The sequence below is a fragment of the Bos mutus genome, chromosome 22 (assembly GCF_027580195.1).
Source record: "Bos mutus isolate GX-2022 chromosome 22, NWIPB_WYAK_1.1, whole genome shotgun sequence".
NCBI lineage: Eukaryota > Metazoa > Chordata > Mammalia > Artiodactyla > Bovidae > Bos > Bos mutus.
Genome location: NC_091638.1, coordinates 39,302,486 through 39,320,230, shown reverse-complemented (window position 1 = coordinate 39,320,230; position 17,745 = coordinate 39,302,486). Strand labels below are relative to the sequence as shown.

Sequence of the window (17,745 nt, the reverse complement as noted above, 5' to 3'; positions counted from 1 at the left end):
CCCCCAAAGATCAAGTGTTCATTCATTTATCCACCATTTTTAAGAGAGAAGTGAGTCCATTAAAATTATTTTTCTACATTACTTGAGCAAATTTGAAGCTTTTAAGTAGTTGCTCTAGTACAGCACTCTGAATGCCAGTTAACTTTCAGTTTCCATCTTACCTTTTGCACCTCTAAATATCCCTTCCTGCTAGCCTACAGACACCTCAAGTCTAGTATCTGTAGGTCCGAACTCAGCCTCCCATCCTGCTCCCATCCACTTAGTTGTACAAACCAGAAAAACATCAAAGTCCTTCTTGTGCCCCCTCACCTCCACGTATCGTTGGCCCCCAGGGCTTGCAGATGCTCCACACGCTTTCAGTACATTTTCCAAATCCTTCTGCATGCTGGTTGAAGTCTACTGCCCTCTGGCTACCATCCCAGTCCTCCTGTTCTCTCATTCCACCCACACCTCAAAAGGCACTCTCTTTGAAATTGTCTCTGATTCATCCCAGAGGTGATCATTCACAGACAGCACATCTTTACCAGTGCCATTCCTGTTTATCATATCCGCTTGTCACTGCTTATATCCATGACTGTCAGCCCCACGCTGCAGAGACCAGCAGTGTGAACTCATTTGTCCCCTTCTCCGTAGAGTGAAGCCCCATGCCTGACAAACAGTGGGTAGTAGATAATACTGGTATGAGTTGGTACCGTGTTTCAAGTTAGGATGACTTACCCGTTATTCAGGGTATGTGCTTATATATGAACTTTCCCCGGAGAGCCTTGTTTTTGTTTTGTTTCTGTTATTTTACCTGCTTACATTCATCTGTGGACTATAAAGCCAATTTACAAAGTTTTTTAAGCTCTGTCAAAAAATAGATGGGTGCTTCCACTGACAGAGAGTTAAACTTCTAGCACACAAACTCTGTGCTGTCTGCCTGGTCCTTACAGCTGTGTGCCAGGCAAATGGAGTTTCTAGATAAAACGATCTCTAAGGGTAAAACTTCCTCAACGAAAAGTACACTCATTCAGTTTGAGCACAGGCATAGGTTAAAGGCAAACTGCTTTGTTCTCAGCTTGCTATGTTCGTCTGCTCAAGACAGTCCTATCCAGAGGCTGATCTGTATCATTACTGTCAAATGGTAAACACAGAGCCTATTTTCCTAAGAAGAGCATGGAACACAGTCATGGTTCTAATACCGTTTTATGAGACAGTAGTAGATTAGACTTTCACTTACAGAACGAAAAGGCTAGTTTCTTGTATGAATGCTGCCACCCTGTTGGATGCTAGAGTGGGCTGATTTCATTCAGCAGTTCTCAGAGTGGGATCTGAGGGTCCCCGATTGGGAAGGGCAGCAGGGTGGTCTCCTAAGACCCTTCCAGGTATTCCAAGTGGACACAACAGTTTTCAGAATAATACAAGGATACTGGTTGCCTTGTTCACTCTTACTCTGTCCTGAGTGTACAGTGGAGTTTTTCAGAGCCACCTGACCCAGATGACATCCCCACTCTGACAGTGAAGGGAGTGTGTGCTTGCATGGTTGTGTGTTTCAGTGTTTTCTCAGCTCTAATGTCTGATAAAGACTGATAGCTAACGGCCAAATAAGCAAAAGCTCTTTTAGGGGGTTTTCAATAATTGTTAATTGTGACCTGAGATGTATAGCAAATGCTGAAATACATGGACTGCTTTCTGTACCAGCTGCTGTAAAGACACCCCCTCAATTAGAACTAATTGAATCCTTCTTTTAATCCTCAAAACCACCCCATGAGGGGAGTAATTTTAGGATCTGCTCTTCCTGTGTGAGGAAATGAGGGCTGCAAAGGGAGGTCCTAGGGCCTGTGTGCACATGTATCTGGTTAGCAAGGCAGAGCCAGCACCAGCTACTAAGGTGTAAGGTCCCGGGTAAAGGGAAAACATAGGACCCCTTGCTCAAAAATTATTACCAGTAAAGCATTTCCAGTTAAAGAAACAATCCTATTTACCATCACATCAAAAAGAATAAAATACCTAGGAATAAACCTACCCAAGGAGGCAAAAGGTCTGCACTCTGAAAACTGTTAAGAGACTGATGAAAGAACTTGAAGACTACACCAACCGATGGAGAGAGAGAATATTGATTCTTCCAATCCAAGAACATGTTAAAATATATTACCCAGGTTAATCTACAGATTTGGTGAATCCCTATCAAATTACTAATGGCATTTTCATAGAACTAGAACAAGAGATTTTTTAATTTGTATGGAAACACAGAAGGTGCCAGATAACCAAAGCAAGCCTGAGAAAGAAAAAAGAACCGGAGGAATCAGGCTTCCTGACTTCAGACTATACTACAAGCTACAGAAATACAGACCAGTGGAACAGGTTACAAAGTGCAGAAATAAACCCCTGCACTTACAGTCAATTAACGTACAAAGGAGGCAGGAATATACAATGGAGAAAAAGCAGTCTTTTCATTAAGTGTTGCTGGGAAAACTGGACACCTACATTTAAATGAAATCTGAATGTTCTCTAACACCATGCACATAGACATCACCAGATGGTCAGTACCAAAATCAGATTACTTATATTATTTGCAGCTGAAGATGGAGAAGCAGTATACAGTCAGCAAAAACAAGATGGGGAGCTGACTGAGGCTCAGATCATGAACTTCTGATTGCAAAATACAGACTCAAATTGAAGAACGTAGGGAAAACCACTAGGCCGTTCAGGTCTGACCTAAATCAAATCTCTTATGATTATACAGTGAAAAAGTGAAAGTTGCTCAGTCATGTCGAACTCTGCGACTCCATGGACTCTACAGTCCATGGAATTCTCCAGGTCAGAATACTGGACTGGGATCGGTTCAGTTCAGTTGCTCAGTCGTGTCCAACTCTTCACGACCCCATGAATCGCAGCACGCCAGGCCTCCCTGTCCCTCACCAACTCCCGGAGTTCACTCAGACTCATGTCCATCAAGTCAGTGATGCCATCCACCCATCTCATTCTCTGGCGTCCCCTTCTCCTCCTGCCCCCAATCTCTCCCAGCGTCAGAGTCCTGTCCAATGAGTCAACTCTTCTCATGAGGTGGCCAAAGTACTGGAGTTTCAGCTTCAGCATCATTCCCTCCAAAGAAATCCCAGGGCTGATCTCCTTCAGAATGGACTGGTTGGATCTCCTTGCAGTCCAAGGGACTCTCAAGAGTCTTCTCCAACACCACAGTTCAAAAGCATCAATTCTTCGGTGCTCAGCCTTCTTCACAGTCCAACTCTCACATCCATACATGACTACTGGAAAAACCATAGCCTTGACTAGACAGACCTTTGTTGGCAAAGTAATGTCTCTGCTTTTGAATATGCTATCTAGGTTGGACATAACTTTCCTTCCAAGGAATAAGCATCTTTTAATTTCATGGCTGCAGTCACCATCTGCAGTGATTTTGGAGCCCAAAAAAGTAAAGTCTGACACTGTTTCCCCATCTATTTCCCATTCCCAACCAGGGATCAAACTCAGGTCTCCTACATTGCACGTGGATTCTTTACAGGTGAACTACCAAGGAAACCCAATGATTATACAGCAGAAATGACAAATAGATTCAAGGGATTAGATCTGATAGTGTGCCTGAAGAACCATGGACAGAGGTTCATAACATTGTACAGGAGGTGGTCATCAAAACCATCCCCAAGAAAAAGAAATGCATAAAGGCAAAATGGTTGTCTGAGGAGGCCTTACCAATAGCTGAGAAAAGAGAAGCTAAAGGCCAAGGAGAAAAGCAAAGATATACCCATCTGAATGCAGAGTTCCAAAGAACAGCAAGGAGAGATAAGAAAGCCTTGCTCAGCGATCAGTGCAAAGAAATAGAGGAAAACAATAGAATGGGAAAGACTAGACATCACTTCAAGAAAACTAGAGATACCAAGGGAACATTTCATGCAAAGATGAATGGCACAATGGTATGGACCTAACAGAAGCAGAAGAGATTAAGAAGAGGTGGAAAGAATACACAGAAGAACCATACAAAAAAGATCTTCATGACCTAGATAACCAAGATGGTGTGGTTATCTCACTCACCTAGAGCCAGACATCCTGGAGTCTGAAGTCAGGTGGGCCTTAGGAAGCATCACTACTAACAAAGCCAGGCTGGATGAAGCACAAGCTGGAATTAAGATTGCCAGGAGAACTATCAATAACCTCAGATATGCAGATGACACCACCCTTATATGGCAGAAATTGAAGAACTAAAGAGCCTCTTGATGAAAGTGAAAGAGGAGAGTGAAAAAGAGCTAGCTTAAAATTCAACATTCAAAAACCTAAGGTCATGGCATCTGGTCCCATCACTTCATGGCAAATAGATGGGGAAACAATGCAAACAGTGACAGACTTCATTTGAAGCAGCGGGGGGGGGGGCGGGGGGGGGGCTCTAAAATCACTGCAGATGGTGACTGCAGCCATGAAATTAAAAGATGCTTGCTCCTTGGAAGAAAAGCTGTGACAAACCCACACAGCACATTAAAAAGCAGAAACATTACTTTGCTGACAATGGTCTAGTCAAAACTGTGGTTTTTCCAGTAGTCATGTATGAATGTGAGAGCTGGACCAAAAAGAAGGCTGAGCACCAAAGTATTGATGCCTTTGACCTCTGGTGTTGGAGAAGACTCTTGAGAGTCCCTTGGAGTGCAAGGAGATCCAACCAGTCCATCCTAAAGGTAATCAACCCTGAATATTCTTTGGAAGGACTGATGCTGAAGCTCCCCTACTTTGGCCACCTGATGTGAAGAGCCAGCTCATTGGAAAGGACTCTGATGCTGAGAAAGATTGAGGGCAGGAGAAGAAGGAGACGACAGAGGACGAGATGGCTGGATGGACATGAGTCTGAACAAGCTCTGAGAGATGGTGATGGACAGGGAAGCCTGGCTGCTCCAGTCCATGGGGTCACAAAGAGTTGGACATGACTGAGCAGCTGAACAATAACAACCAACAAACACCATACACAAAAATAACTCTAAATGAATTAAAAACCTAAAGGCAAGACCAGACTCTCTAAAGTTCTTAGAAGAAAACATAGAACAACACTCTTTGACATAAGTCACAGCAGTATCTGTTTTGATCCATCTCCTGTATAATGGAAATAAGAAACACATGAGACCTAATTAAACTCAAAAGCTTTTGCACAAATAAAGGAAACCACAGACAACAAAAAGACAGCCCCCAGAATGGGAGAAAATACTTGCCAACTCTGTAACCAACTAGGGATTAGTCTCCAAAATATACAAACAGCTCATGCAGCTCAATATCCTAAAACAACCAACCCCAACAAAAAGTGGGCAGAAGACCTAAATAGACATTTCCCAAAGGAGACATACAGATGATCACCAGGCACGTGAAAAGATGCTCAGCGCGGCTCATTATTAGAGAAATGCAAATCAAAGTTACAGTTACGTAAATCTCACACCAGTCAGAATAACTTGCCTTTATTTTCTCATCTACTTCCAAAAGTCTTACTATTCCAAGATTAATGTACATTCAAGCTTTAACTCTATTTTCCTTCCTGCCATAATGATTTTGAAAGGAAGCTTCACTTCCTTCATAGTGACAGGGTTTTTACCCCTGCATTGCCATCTTGGTTATGGTTTTTAAAACATTGTAAAAGCAAAACAATAATTGTTATTATACAAAGTAGTTGCTTTCAACAATAATTATATGAAGTAGTAAACAGTGTAATTAAATGGCAAAAGGCCACAGGTATTATACACACTGATGATACAAGGAACCCCAATGTCTCTTCAAATGAATATAGACAGAGCCACTTGAAAACATTCCTGTACGTTGGGAATTTGCTTTCATTTCTTTGAGGCATTGACAGAGGAAGATGAGATTACATTGTAACAGCTAAGAGTTAGAGCACAGTTGCCCTCAAGGGGGCCCTTTAAGAAAGTGGCAAACTACCAAACCAGGGAATTTATATACTATTCTTGTATTAGCTAAGTTATAAATTACCTGTGTCACTTTTCCACCAAGTCTCTGTAATGTGAAGTGCAAATGCATGAGACTTGACAAACATCCTTTAATCCTCCTGAATTCCCAAACTTCTGAAAAAGAATGGCCTTTTTCAGTCTTTCAAGACTGATACTTCAAAGTATCTGTGCATTTGATTGATTTGACCTAGTTTCTAGTCGTGTTTAAAGTCTTATTTTGTAGGAATTTCCTTTTATTTACGTACTTATTTAAGAGTGGCTAAGTATTAAGGAAAGACAACCCAGGCAAAGGGCAGAGTAATCCCACATGGAGTGCGCACTGCGTGATAAAACACACAATTCCTGACTTTCCTAACTAATGGCTATGGTTAGCTTGAAAGGGAGAAGGAAAAGAGATCCTAACAGTTTCACTAGAACAAATTAAGCAGAGATTAAAAGGTTAAATGTTGAAAAAGATTAATACAAATGATTGGGGTGGGGGAGGTGGGAAATCCCAGCTATGCTACAATGAGAAGGTAAAACTCAGTTCATTTTAGAATCTGAAGAAAGACAACATGATGACCAAGAAGAAAAAATACAGTGAATCAGAGTTAAAACAGCAGTTGTAACTGTTTTAAAAATAATACACACAGAGATCTAAAGATTTAATGAAATGAATCAAAAACACTTATTATGAAATTAGAACAAATTAGAGGCTAATAAATGGAAAGGATAAGAGACGGGCTAGTAGTAGAATGGACAAAACTGCAATTAGACTCAGATGTGGAAGTCAAATACAGAAGGTCTAACATCGGTCTAAGGGATGATCTATGGAGAGAGAGATGAAAGAGGAAGAAAAAAAGCTGGAAAAAAATCATGGCTGAAGATTCTCTAACAACTGAATAAAGGGATGAGACATTAAAATGAATTATCAGGACACAATGAATAGTAACATTCAGAGGAAAGATCTGAAAACCATAATTACCAAGGCTGATCCAGTAGTGGCCTATAACAGTATGTACCCCCATCAACAGAGGAATGGATAAAGCAGAAGTGTACACAGTGGAATGCTACGCTCGCACTAAAAAGAATGAAATAATGTCATTGCAGCCACGTGGATGGACCTAGAGACTATCATACTAAGTGAAGTCAGTCAGAGGAAGACAAATACCTTGGGTATCACTTATTTGTGGAATTTAAAATACGGCACAGATGCACCTACCTGCAAACAGAAACAGACTCACTCATACAGAGGTCAGACCTGTGCTTGCGAAGCGGGAGGAGGGGAGTGGGAGGGGTAGATGGGGCGTTTGGGGTCTGTAGGTGCAACCTATTATACAGAGGACAGATAAACAACATGGTCTTATTGTATATTCCACAGGGAACTTTCCGGCATAAACTCTCATGGAAAAGAGTAAAAAAATAAAAAGAATGTATACATGTGTTTAACTGAGTCACTTTGCTATACAGCAGAGATTGGCACAACATTATAAGTCAACTGTATTTCTAAAGTTCTATTTTTTTTTTTATTTAAACATTTCTAAATTAAATATGTAAATGTTAAAGTCTGTACCCAAGAGAAGGACATTCCAAGTACAGGGGCGAGAAAGACAAAAGCAGGGATGGTGGAAGAAACACAGTATGTAGTCGAGGAACTACTAGGAGTTCAAATTGGGGGAGTAAAGACTGCTTAAACACCCCGACCATCACTGAGAATCTCAAGATGATGATTCACATGTAAACTTTACTGGATTTTGAACCTACAGTAGTTGTTACTTTAAGCTGGAGTAAGGATCCAGGCTACGGTCCATTACTCAGAATCAGTACTGCCCCACTTTGACTGTGGAGTCAAATTGCTGACCAATTTTTAACACAGAGGCTCTGATAGTTACAAGAGTCTCTTCAGACACAGATGGTTTATTTATAATTACCATAAATGGAACTTGAATACATTCTAAAAAAAAAACCGGTAAATTATAACAAGGCAACATTCATTGATTATAATGCATTATTTAGAAACCAGCAAAGAAATGAGACCCCAAATTCTTACACCCAGACCCTGAAGTCCTTACATCTGGCGTTAGAGATAACTCATAGGTTAAAGAGGTAGTGAAAATAGAAATTACAGATTCCTAAAACTAAATGATGCTGAAGTCACTACATTTCAAAACCTAACAGTATACACACTCAGAAGGGGGAAAAAATGTGTGTGTGTGCATATATATATCTCCATATATTGGAGAAAATATTAAAAAAACAAAAAACTAAGCTTTCAACTGGAAAAGCCAGAAAAAGAACTAAATAAATCCACAAAATGTACTAAGAAAGCAAATAGTAATGAAATAGAGGCAAGGATGAAAGTGAAAGTGAAGTTGCTCAGTTGTGTCCGACTCTTTGCGGCCCCATGGACTGTAGCCCACCAGGCTCCTCCATCCATGGAATTTTCCAGGCAAGAGTACTGGAGTGGATTGCCATTTCCTTCTCCAGGGGATCTTCCTGACCCAAGGATCGAACCTGGGTCTCCCGCAATGCAGGCAGACGCTTTACCATCTGAGCCACCCGGGAAGCAGATCAACTTTATTGCTTAAATTTTATTAACAAGAGATAACTCTGGAAAATGGTGGGAAAAGCAGAGAAGGCACAATTTACCATTGGGGAAGAAAATAAATCTACCACTTAACCTGTAGTCCTCAAATGTTTTAAAAATTGTTAATTGTGATAAGATGATGTTTATTTTTAAAGTCCTTATCTTTTGGAATTTTATACTGATTTATTAATGAATTTAAAAATCTGGGGTTTGCTTCAAAACACATGTGGCGGAAATAGACATGAAATAAGACCAGGTGCAAGCTGATGATTGTTTTAGTTTAGTGACAGAGCCATAAGTGTTACTTACCTATTCTTTGTATTTTACTAACAGGTTAAAAATTATATAAATGTTTTAAAGGAAATGAAATAAACATTTTAAACTATTTATAATGCTATACCAATAAATTGTTAAGCCTACCTAATCATAATAAACGATACTTAGGGAACATATGGTACTTTATTTTGAGCCCCCGACATGTATCAGCCCCAGCAAAAAACTCTCATCTCCCAAGCTATGACCTCAGTTACTTACCTGGATGTGCATTTATTCAACCTCAAAATGGGGATGTTAATAGTACCTAGATTTTTCTGAGAATTAAAATCATTGGCACATGTAAAGTACTTACAAGCCTGGTACGTAGTTTTCAACCTGTCGAGGCCCACTACATTTTGACCAGGCTACGCTTGAATAGTAGCACACAGAGAAAACATGTAATGTAACCTTGATTAAGAAAACAGACAAAGCTAACACCAGAATGGAATGGAACAGTATAAGCCATTGTTAACTTACTTGAATATGGATACAAACATCTGAAGAAATTGCTGTCAAATAAAACCCAGTGTGTTATATTGAAAGAATTACATACATCATTTAAAAAGATTTCTCCCAGAAATACAGAGCTAGTTAAATGGTACCAAAAAAACTGCTCTCAGTGAATTCAGGACTTTAGGAACTTTTTTAAACTTAGAGATGTTTGAAAACATACAATAAAATGACACCCATTCATGATCCCCATCCCCAAAAGAAAACACTCTGAGCAAACTTAAAGTCAAAAGCATTCTCTTTAACTTGTTAAATGTTACTTCTCAGACGCCTATAGAAATACTTTTATTTAATATTAAGAGAGTAGACGCTTTACCATAACACAATATGGTACCTCTTTCCAGTGTCAGAGTGGAAGACTACTGATATCCTATCCACTGCAGTAAAAGCAAAAGATGTAAGAGGAATAAAAGAAAGACATTATTGGCAGATGACGGTGTAGCCAACTGACCTAGAGAATCCACAGATTATTAGAACTTAAAGTTCTACATGGCTGAATACAAGTTCACCATGTGAAAAATCAACAACTTCCCTATATATATCCACTGAAACCAAACACTGATGTCCTAAAGAGAGGCCATTCTTTGGAATAACAGAACCTACCTAGGAATCACCCTAAAATGACACTGGGAAAGACTACATAGAAAACTGGACTTTCCTGGTGGCTCAGTGGTGAAGAACCTGCCTGCCAATGTAGGCAGTGCCGGAGACGGGGGTTGGATCACTGGGTCAGGAAGATCCCCTGGAGAAGGAAATGGCAGTTTTCTTGTCTGGAGGATCCCATGGATGGAAGAGCCTGCTGCTGCTGCTGCTAAGTCGCTTCAGTCGTGTCCGACTCTGTGCGACCCCACAGACGGCAGCCCACCAGGCTCCCCCGTCCCTGGGATTCTCCAGGCAAGAACACTGGAGTGGGTTGCCATTTCCTTCTCCAGTGCATGAAAGTGAAAACTGAAAGGGAAGTCGTTCAGTCGTGTCCAGCTCTTGGCGACCCCATGAACTACAGCCTACCAGGCTCCTCCATCCATGGGATTTTCCAGGCGAGAGTACTGGAGTGGGGTGCCATTGTGGGCTATAATCCATGGGGTCCCAAAAGAGTCAGACACGACTTAGCAACTAAACAACAGCAACAACATGCAGAAAACTATAAAATCTACTTGAAAACTATAAAAGACCTGAGTAAATGGAAGGAAAGATACGTTCATGAACAGAAAAGCTCAAAAAGAGGTTTACTGCCTCAGATCTACTTAAGATATTCAATGCAGCCTAACCAAAATCCCAACAACTTTTTATATTCCTTGACAGTCCAATCTCAGTTAATATAAGGTAGAATGGGATGAGGTAGGAGGGTAGAGGTGTATGGAAATGAGTGTACAAGTGAAAAATGCAAATACATATGTCTGAAGCCCTAAAAGTGAAACAGTAACTGTACAGCTAGCAGCCAAGACTATTGTGTAAACCTGCTTCATCAAGTATCAAGACTACTAAAAACCTAAGGGAATGTAAACAACTGTGGGGAAATACAGTATCAAAAAACAGAGAAGCAGATTAAAGGCCAAACTAGAGAGTTCAGAATGAGGCCTGTGTATATGAGAATTTGGCAAATTATTAAAGAGGCAGCTTAAATCTGTGAGGAAAGAGGAGACTGTTAACTGTAACATGCTGGCACAGTAGTTATCTACTGGAAAAACCACTAAAGTCAGACCCCTACCTTACACCAAAAAAAGAATAACGTTCCAATGAATTAAACAAATGTAATGGGGTAGAAAATTGCAGGAGAATATTTCTTAAATACTGGAGTCAAGAAAGCATTTTGAAATGGCCTGATGAAAATACCTGCTACCCTTTCTAAGCCTTTTTTCTGCCTGTGTGTGAAGCAAAGAGAAACATATTTTTCCAAGAATTTTATAGAAGGTGGTCATACTTGGAAAGTTCCACTTCCATGCCAGAAATAATTACTAAATACGAAACTCACTGTGAAAATTTTCTGACTGCCTTTTGGGCCATAGATTTCCATTTTTATTCAGATTCTGGAAGTTCAGTTTAGCCATTTGGAATTAAAAAAAAAAAATTTTTTTTCCAGAGCTTTTTACCTCTTTCTCCTTAACTCATAGCCTCCAGTTAAAATCCTCATATTATTTTTCCTATCATATCACCCAACTCTTCCCTCACATCAAGTCTTCTTATTGCCCTCGCAAGTCTAATTTTGAACTTTTCAAATTAGACATCAAGTTAAACATCTGATAAACCAGTCTCAACAGAGGCCACATTTATGAACAAGTGTCACCTTTATGCTAACCTTAAAATCTCTTCCCTTGTCAGCATTTCATTCATTTTTGTGTTCTAGAATAGGTATCAGTACAGGCTCCCTAGCTTCTATAGAAATGCGTGATGGTGACCTCATTCCAGTATATTCAGTCTTCTAGTGATTCTGCAATAGCTTTTTCTTTTGTTGCCTCCAAGGTATGGCGCGGTTTCAGCAGGAATGTTGTGCGCTCTCACCACCTTGTCCCAGCAACTGGAGAATGAAAATGCCGTGGATGTGTTCCAGGTTGCAAAAATGATCAATCTGATGAGGCCTGGAGTATTTACAGACATTGTAAGTACTGTGCTTATTTGCAGAACCTGTACAACATCAGTTGAAACTCAGCCTCACCCTGTACAACAGTAGCTGTCAGTGGGGGTGAAGGTGGAGTAATTTTGCCCCCTAGGGGATGTTGGGCAATGTCAGAGACCCTTTTTTAATGATCACCAGTGGGGGTGGAGTTAAGTGAGTGGAGCCCAGGGACACTGCTAAATACAGCACACCTGAGATGGCCCTCTGCAATAAAGGATTCTCCGGCCCACGTGTCAGAAGTGCTGAGCTTGACAAACTCTGCTTTCTAGAGTATATAGTGTTTTCTGAAGATAAAGTACAGATTTCTTATTATCTTAGTGGACCATCAACACTGAGAACTCATTCCAAGGTAAGAGATGTAGAGAACACAAAGCAGGTATCGGTTTTGATCATAACGGATTCCACAGATGATTTTGTAAGTTTCTTCAAGCACATAGACATATATTCCCGTGTCTCTAGTGTATTTTTCATAGTTACATTTTTAATCAGTATTTTTACCTGCAGTGAAATGAGATGAAGCTGTTCTTCAGCTATAAAACCATCTTCCTCTCGTTCTCCAGGAACAGTACCAGTTTGTCTACAAAGCGATGCTCAGCTTGGTCAGCACTAAAGAGAATGGAAACGGCCCCATGACAGTGGACAGAAACGGCGCTGCTCTCACCGCGGACGAGTCGGACCCTGCCGAGAGCATGGAGTCGCTGGTGTGACTAGAATCGTGAAAGAGTGCTTCATTTGTAAACCTTCTGAAGACTGAGAACTTTCTTGAGGCCTTTTTTTTGCCAGACTCTAGGTCTAGGTTATATGATAACCCAGTTACTTTTTTACACTGATAAAAGTTTTGATATTTATTTTTTGCCATTTTATGTCTTAATGGTATCCTACTGAGCATTTGCACTCCTGTTCATTTCCCACAGTGAGACGCGGTTTTACCTAGTTTGCACTATCTGATCAGTGTTACTGCCTATAATCTGATACTACAGCAAACCCTGACGTGACATTCCACACCACCATACATGCTACTTTTTAATTCAATATAGTGAAGGTCTTTGTTAGGACAGTGACTCTTGATTTTTTTTTTTTAATTATTATTATTCTTGCTAAAGCAGCTGCATCCTCCCAGCAGGCAATGCTGTCCTTTTCCTCAGTCCTCTCCTATTTTTTAAGGCACTGCTCAGTACTTCTGTATGCCTTCTGTGTTTTAATGGAGTGGATGAGCAGTTTTCTTTGAAAGAACAGTGGGTGGGGGGAGCTACTCTGAAGGTCTGTCCATGTCCTGGCCTTGAGAGAGTCCCGTTTGTGATGTGTGAAGGTGTCCATTAAGAAACAAGAAGGTTTAAGAGTCATCTGATGTGAACATCACTTCCTAGTTTCAAAGTTATATTCCTAGCTTTAAAAAATGCCCAACTGTGTCAAAATAAAGGATATCTCTGTATTACAGTTTTCACAGTAGCTATGTGGATAGTGTGTGTTATTTCCGTTTTGACTCTCTGAAATAGTTACATCCCTGCCCCCCAAATCAGGGCCATCTTTTACAAAAGAGAGATGGCAATATTTTACATAACTCCAGTTATGAAACCCTTTAGTGAGTCTTCATTAATGCCTCATGGTTTATAATTTCATACCTCTTGGCAGGTGGAATAATGCAAATCTTGGCAGGTGTGTAATTTTGAAAGTAGTCCTAGAAAATATTACTATTACTCATATAGCAATCTAATAAAAACTACCTATAGAGTTAACATTCTTACATTCTTTTCTTTCCTTTTTTTTTTTTTGTCAAATATTTCATGATAAAACTCGTTAATTACATGCATTCTTCTACTTAAACTGAAAATATTGTATTAATTAGCAAAAAGTCTTGGGACCATCTAGGTTCCTCCACATGGAGAAATCTGACTTGGAGAGAGACAATTAGAATCTTGAGTGAAAGGTAACAGTGACATTTTCAGAGAGTTCTTAACAGCAGGAGACAGCTTTGTATGCTTTTATGTATTTTAGCCTCAAAAACAGGTTCACTTCAGTAAGAGACTGCTCCTAGGGACACAGAGCCCAAGGAGGTAATTTCCCAGAGCCACATTCACCCTGCCATCCATCGTGGGAAAATCAGGAGCATTCACAAGAAATTTCAGTTCAGCAAGTTAGAAAGATAAGCTACTTACTGAGATCCGTTTCTTCTGGTGCATATTGCTTTTGAGAGGTGACTTCTGTCAGAAGTTAAGCCATCACCAGGACTCAGCCTGTGAAGAGGAAAAGGGTTTTGGTGGTTTTTACTTTTTATGTCAATAAACATCTACCAACAGGTCACACTGGCTATGACCATGCTGTCTGGCTAGGCATTAAAACATCCGTGATAAGCAGCACTGAGACTCTGTTTATCCTGAGTTGATTTTCCATGAAGTTTGTCAGAGCGGAGCTCAAAGGGCCAAAGCTGCTGAGGCCTCCTGGCCCGGGATTTCTAACACGCGGGCCAGGTCAGCCAAGTTTTCGTAAACAATGTAACTTGCCAGGGTTCATCTCATCTTCTCATCGCGCAGATTCAGCCACACAGGGTAGTCCACTCCTCACGGACTGTGAGGGCTTGCTTGAGAAAATGTGGACAGGAGAGCCCAGCTGTGTGTGGTGGAGGACACAGGCTCGCTCACCGGCCCTCCGCTCCCATCGGAGGTGACGTGCGGAGCCTCTGCCTGACACCTGAGGGAAAATCCTGACCTCACCAACTCTACCGCCATGGGCTGGCTGAGAGAGACCAGGAAGGGGAAGGTTTCAGCATGGTTTCACCTCCTCGTGGCAAGAGCTAGGTCACTGGAGTCCATTACGGAGCTCACTTCAGCTGCACAGAGTGTTGACATGAGCTGACTCTCCTCAGTAGATGACACAGTGGACCTGACTTTCAGAAGTAACATTCAGGTTGGGGTTTGCGGTCCCTCTAATTTGTTCAGGACACATGGCAAGTATTCCCTTCTGTGCTATTGTTCACTCAGTCGTGTCCGACTCTTTACAACCCCATAGACTGCAGCCCGCCAGGCTTCCCTGTCCTTCACTATCTGTACTATTACAGAGGGCCCAATTCATGGACATTGATACCCTCCAATTCTGTGACCATCTCTTCCATGGGTTTCAGAATCATGATAGAGAGAGAGGTTGGAGATAAAACAGAAACATCACAAGGATGGCTTAGAATTCCTCTGTGAGCATTTGAGTGTCTGTAGTGGGCCTGAACCAAAGTCTACAAACCCTAACCCACTGAACCACAAGCAACTGCTGTCTGCCCATCTTGCCAAAATGGTCCAAACACTTCACGGAGAATAATTATAGTCAGCAGTTCCTCACTTTGACTATAGAGTGCATCCTATAATTCTTCATACGGCATTGGCAAATATACGCTTGTATCTTTCCAGAGGCAAAGAGTTTCAAAGATGGTGTTTTCTTTGAGACAGAAGCGCATTGGTTAACTAAATAATCATTTAGCCCATGCACTCAGGAGGAAAGGAAATAGCTATTGCAAATTACTGTGTGCTGTGTTATAAAAATAAGCTTTCAGAGTGTATGAGTTCTAGGTAAGCAGAAGGCACACATTGAAAATGAACTGCAAAGATCAGAGAAAACACACCTTATTGCCACTAAGAACCTACCTGCCTCTAAAAGTTACAATACTGTCTTTTATATTCAAAAAAAAAAAGTTTCCTTCTGAAATTCAAGATGATTAAGATGAGGTGAGTTGTTTTTCCTAATTTTTATGCCTTGGAGCTTTCAGAGTCAATTTCAAGTTGAAAAGTTCAGCAAGGTCAGAGATGTTTCTGGCATTTAGGGTCTGGTGGCTGGAGGTTTTAGCCCGGAGTGACATATTGAAATCAACAGATAACCTTAATTATTTTATAATGACACAGCACAACTGCCTTGTTACGAATTTTCTTAAACGCATATATACTGTATTTAAAACTTAAAATATAGATACCAATTTACCAAAGACACATACTAATTGTAAGCAAAAAAATTTAAGAAAGAAACCCAAACATCATAATTTAGGAAATAATAATCAAAAACGTAGTTTGTCGTAAGAATCTAGCAAGTTATATTGGGAAATGCACTTCCAACTCCTAAGTCATAGAGTTTATGTTCAAATGGTGCCAGTGAATTTTTATATGAAGGGAAAATGCCTGCTTTTTGTTTTTTAAACAGCTGTAATCTCACTTGCCCCTCTGCGCTTGCCCATAGCTGCCATCTAACACAATATTGGCTTCACTTATCTCTAGAAAGAAGGCATGCGACGAACCGGAAGGAGTTGTAAGAATGGTATTTGGCCTCTACTTTGTCTTAGCTGTTAAACTGTTTTTAGTATTTTTGTTAAATATTTGCAAAGGGAAGCATTTTCTACAGAGGATAATTAATTTCAAGAAAAATAATCTTGAGTTTTAAGAAATAAAACATCTCCAGAAAAGGAGACAAACGATTTTATAAAATGTCGCAACTCTCCAACATTTGGGGTAGTGACTCCTTTTTTGTTAGGACATTTGAAACTAGCAAGTAGCCATTGTTTCTTAAAAAAAGGAAAAAAAAATTCAGCCTTTGTGTGGATTCACGTTTCTTTCACTTCATTTTGAAATAGCGAAAATCATTAAAACTGTAAATATTTTGTTGCTTGGATAAGCATCTTCTGGGAACTTTGTATCTATGGTATATAATCATAGAATTTTATATTTTCATATAAAGCTAATTTTTTTCTAGTTTCAATTCTGTCATAGTTTTTTTTTTTTTTTTCCTTTGTGGTGGATATGTGAATTCAACTTTCTGTGTATTGAAGTAGCAGGAACCATCTTTGCATTCCAAAAGAATCCAACACGTGTTATTTCTTTGAGGCAGTGATTGTGACAGTTGGGTTTCCTTTTATAATGTCATTGACCATTTGTGCAATAGGAATTAGACATAATTAGTCACACTGAATACATTTGTTGCATTGACCCATTTGGATAAAGTGCTGTTTTTGTTTTTTTTTAATTTGTTCGGGGGGAGGGGTTTTGTAACCTGAAATTTTTCCCTTTTTTCTTCTGTTTAAAAGTATATCAAATCATTCTATTATAGTGTTATTTAATATGTAAATTGTATTGCTATACATAAAATAAAGTATGGTTTTTGATGTATTCATTAGTGCTGAGCATTTCTAAGAAAATACCTACATCCAATAATATCAGATTACTCTTTTCTTTTAATAGCTCACATTTATACACACAGACCCTTGGTCTTAGTTTTCATGGTAGTAAATCATTATTAGGAGTCATCTTCACACAGGCAGAAAACCACAGAAATGTCTTTTCTGAGTAAAGACATTTACTCAGTAAACATGCGTAGCCCTAACCCTTTAAAGAGTAAACAGTAATATTTCACTGGCATGTCAAATGAAACTTTGCTCACTTTATGAACCTCCTGCTAAATTATAAGTAGAATTATTGTCTTATCCAGTGTATCAAATAGATTTGGAGCAACTCCTCCCTCTAAGTATTTACTTTGTAGAATGAGAGACATTTGTTGGCAAGACTTTGGGAGGATCTATGAAATGCATACATAAGATCCTGGAACTCCTTCTACTGAGCAGACATTTTGCCATCTCCAAACACAAGTCCCCGGCTGGGCAGCTTGGGTCCACCATTCTCTGAACTTTGAGCAGCACTACATCAGGAATTCAACTCATCACTGTGGCTCCAATTTTTCTTTCCAGCAAGATAAAGAACTGATCGTTCACTCTCCAAAAGTAACTGGGAATTTAACAAACAGCGTATTAATCCTTCTTGTGGTACCTACAACGCTCAGTACAA

The 17,745-nt window shown here is 40.0% G+C and overlaps 1 protein-coding gene across 5 annotated transcripts in view; it reads left to right on the top strand.

The window, feature by feature from the left end:
- PTPRG (protein tyrosine phosphatase receptor type G) overlaps nt 1-17,073 on the top strand; it is a 775,417-nt gene extending 758,344 nt beyond the window's left edge. For all 5 annotated transcript variants that reach the window (XM_070359914.1, XM_070359913.1, XM_070359912.1 and 2 more), the window contains 2 exons: nt 11,785-11,920; nt 12,499-17,073. In XM_070359914.1, the coding sequence (XP_070216015.1) occupies nt 11,785-11,920; nt 12,499-12,645 (283 nt within the window). In that variant the 3' untranslated portion in view covers nt 12,646-17,073. The remainder of the gene's footprint in view (nt 1-11,784; nt 11,921-12,498) is intronic.
- The last annotated feature ends 672 nt before the right edge of the window (nt 17,074-17,745 follow it).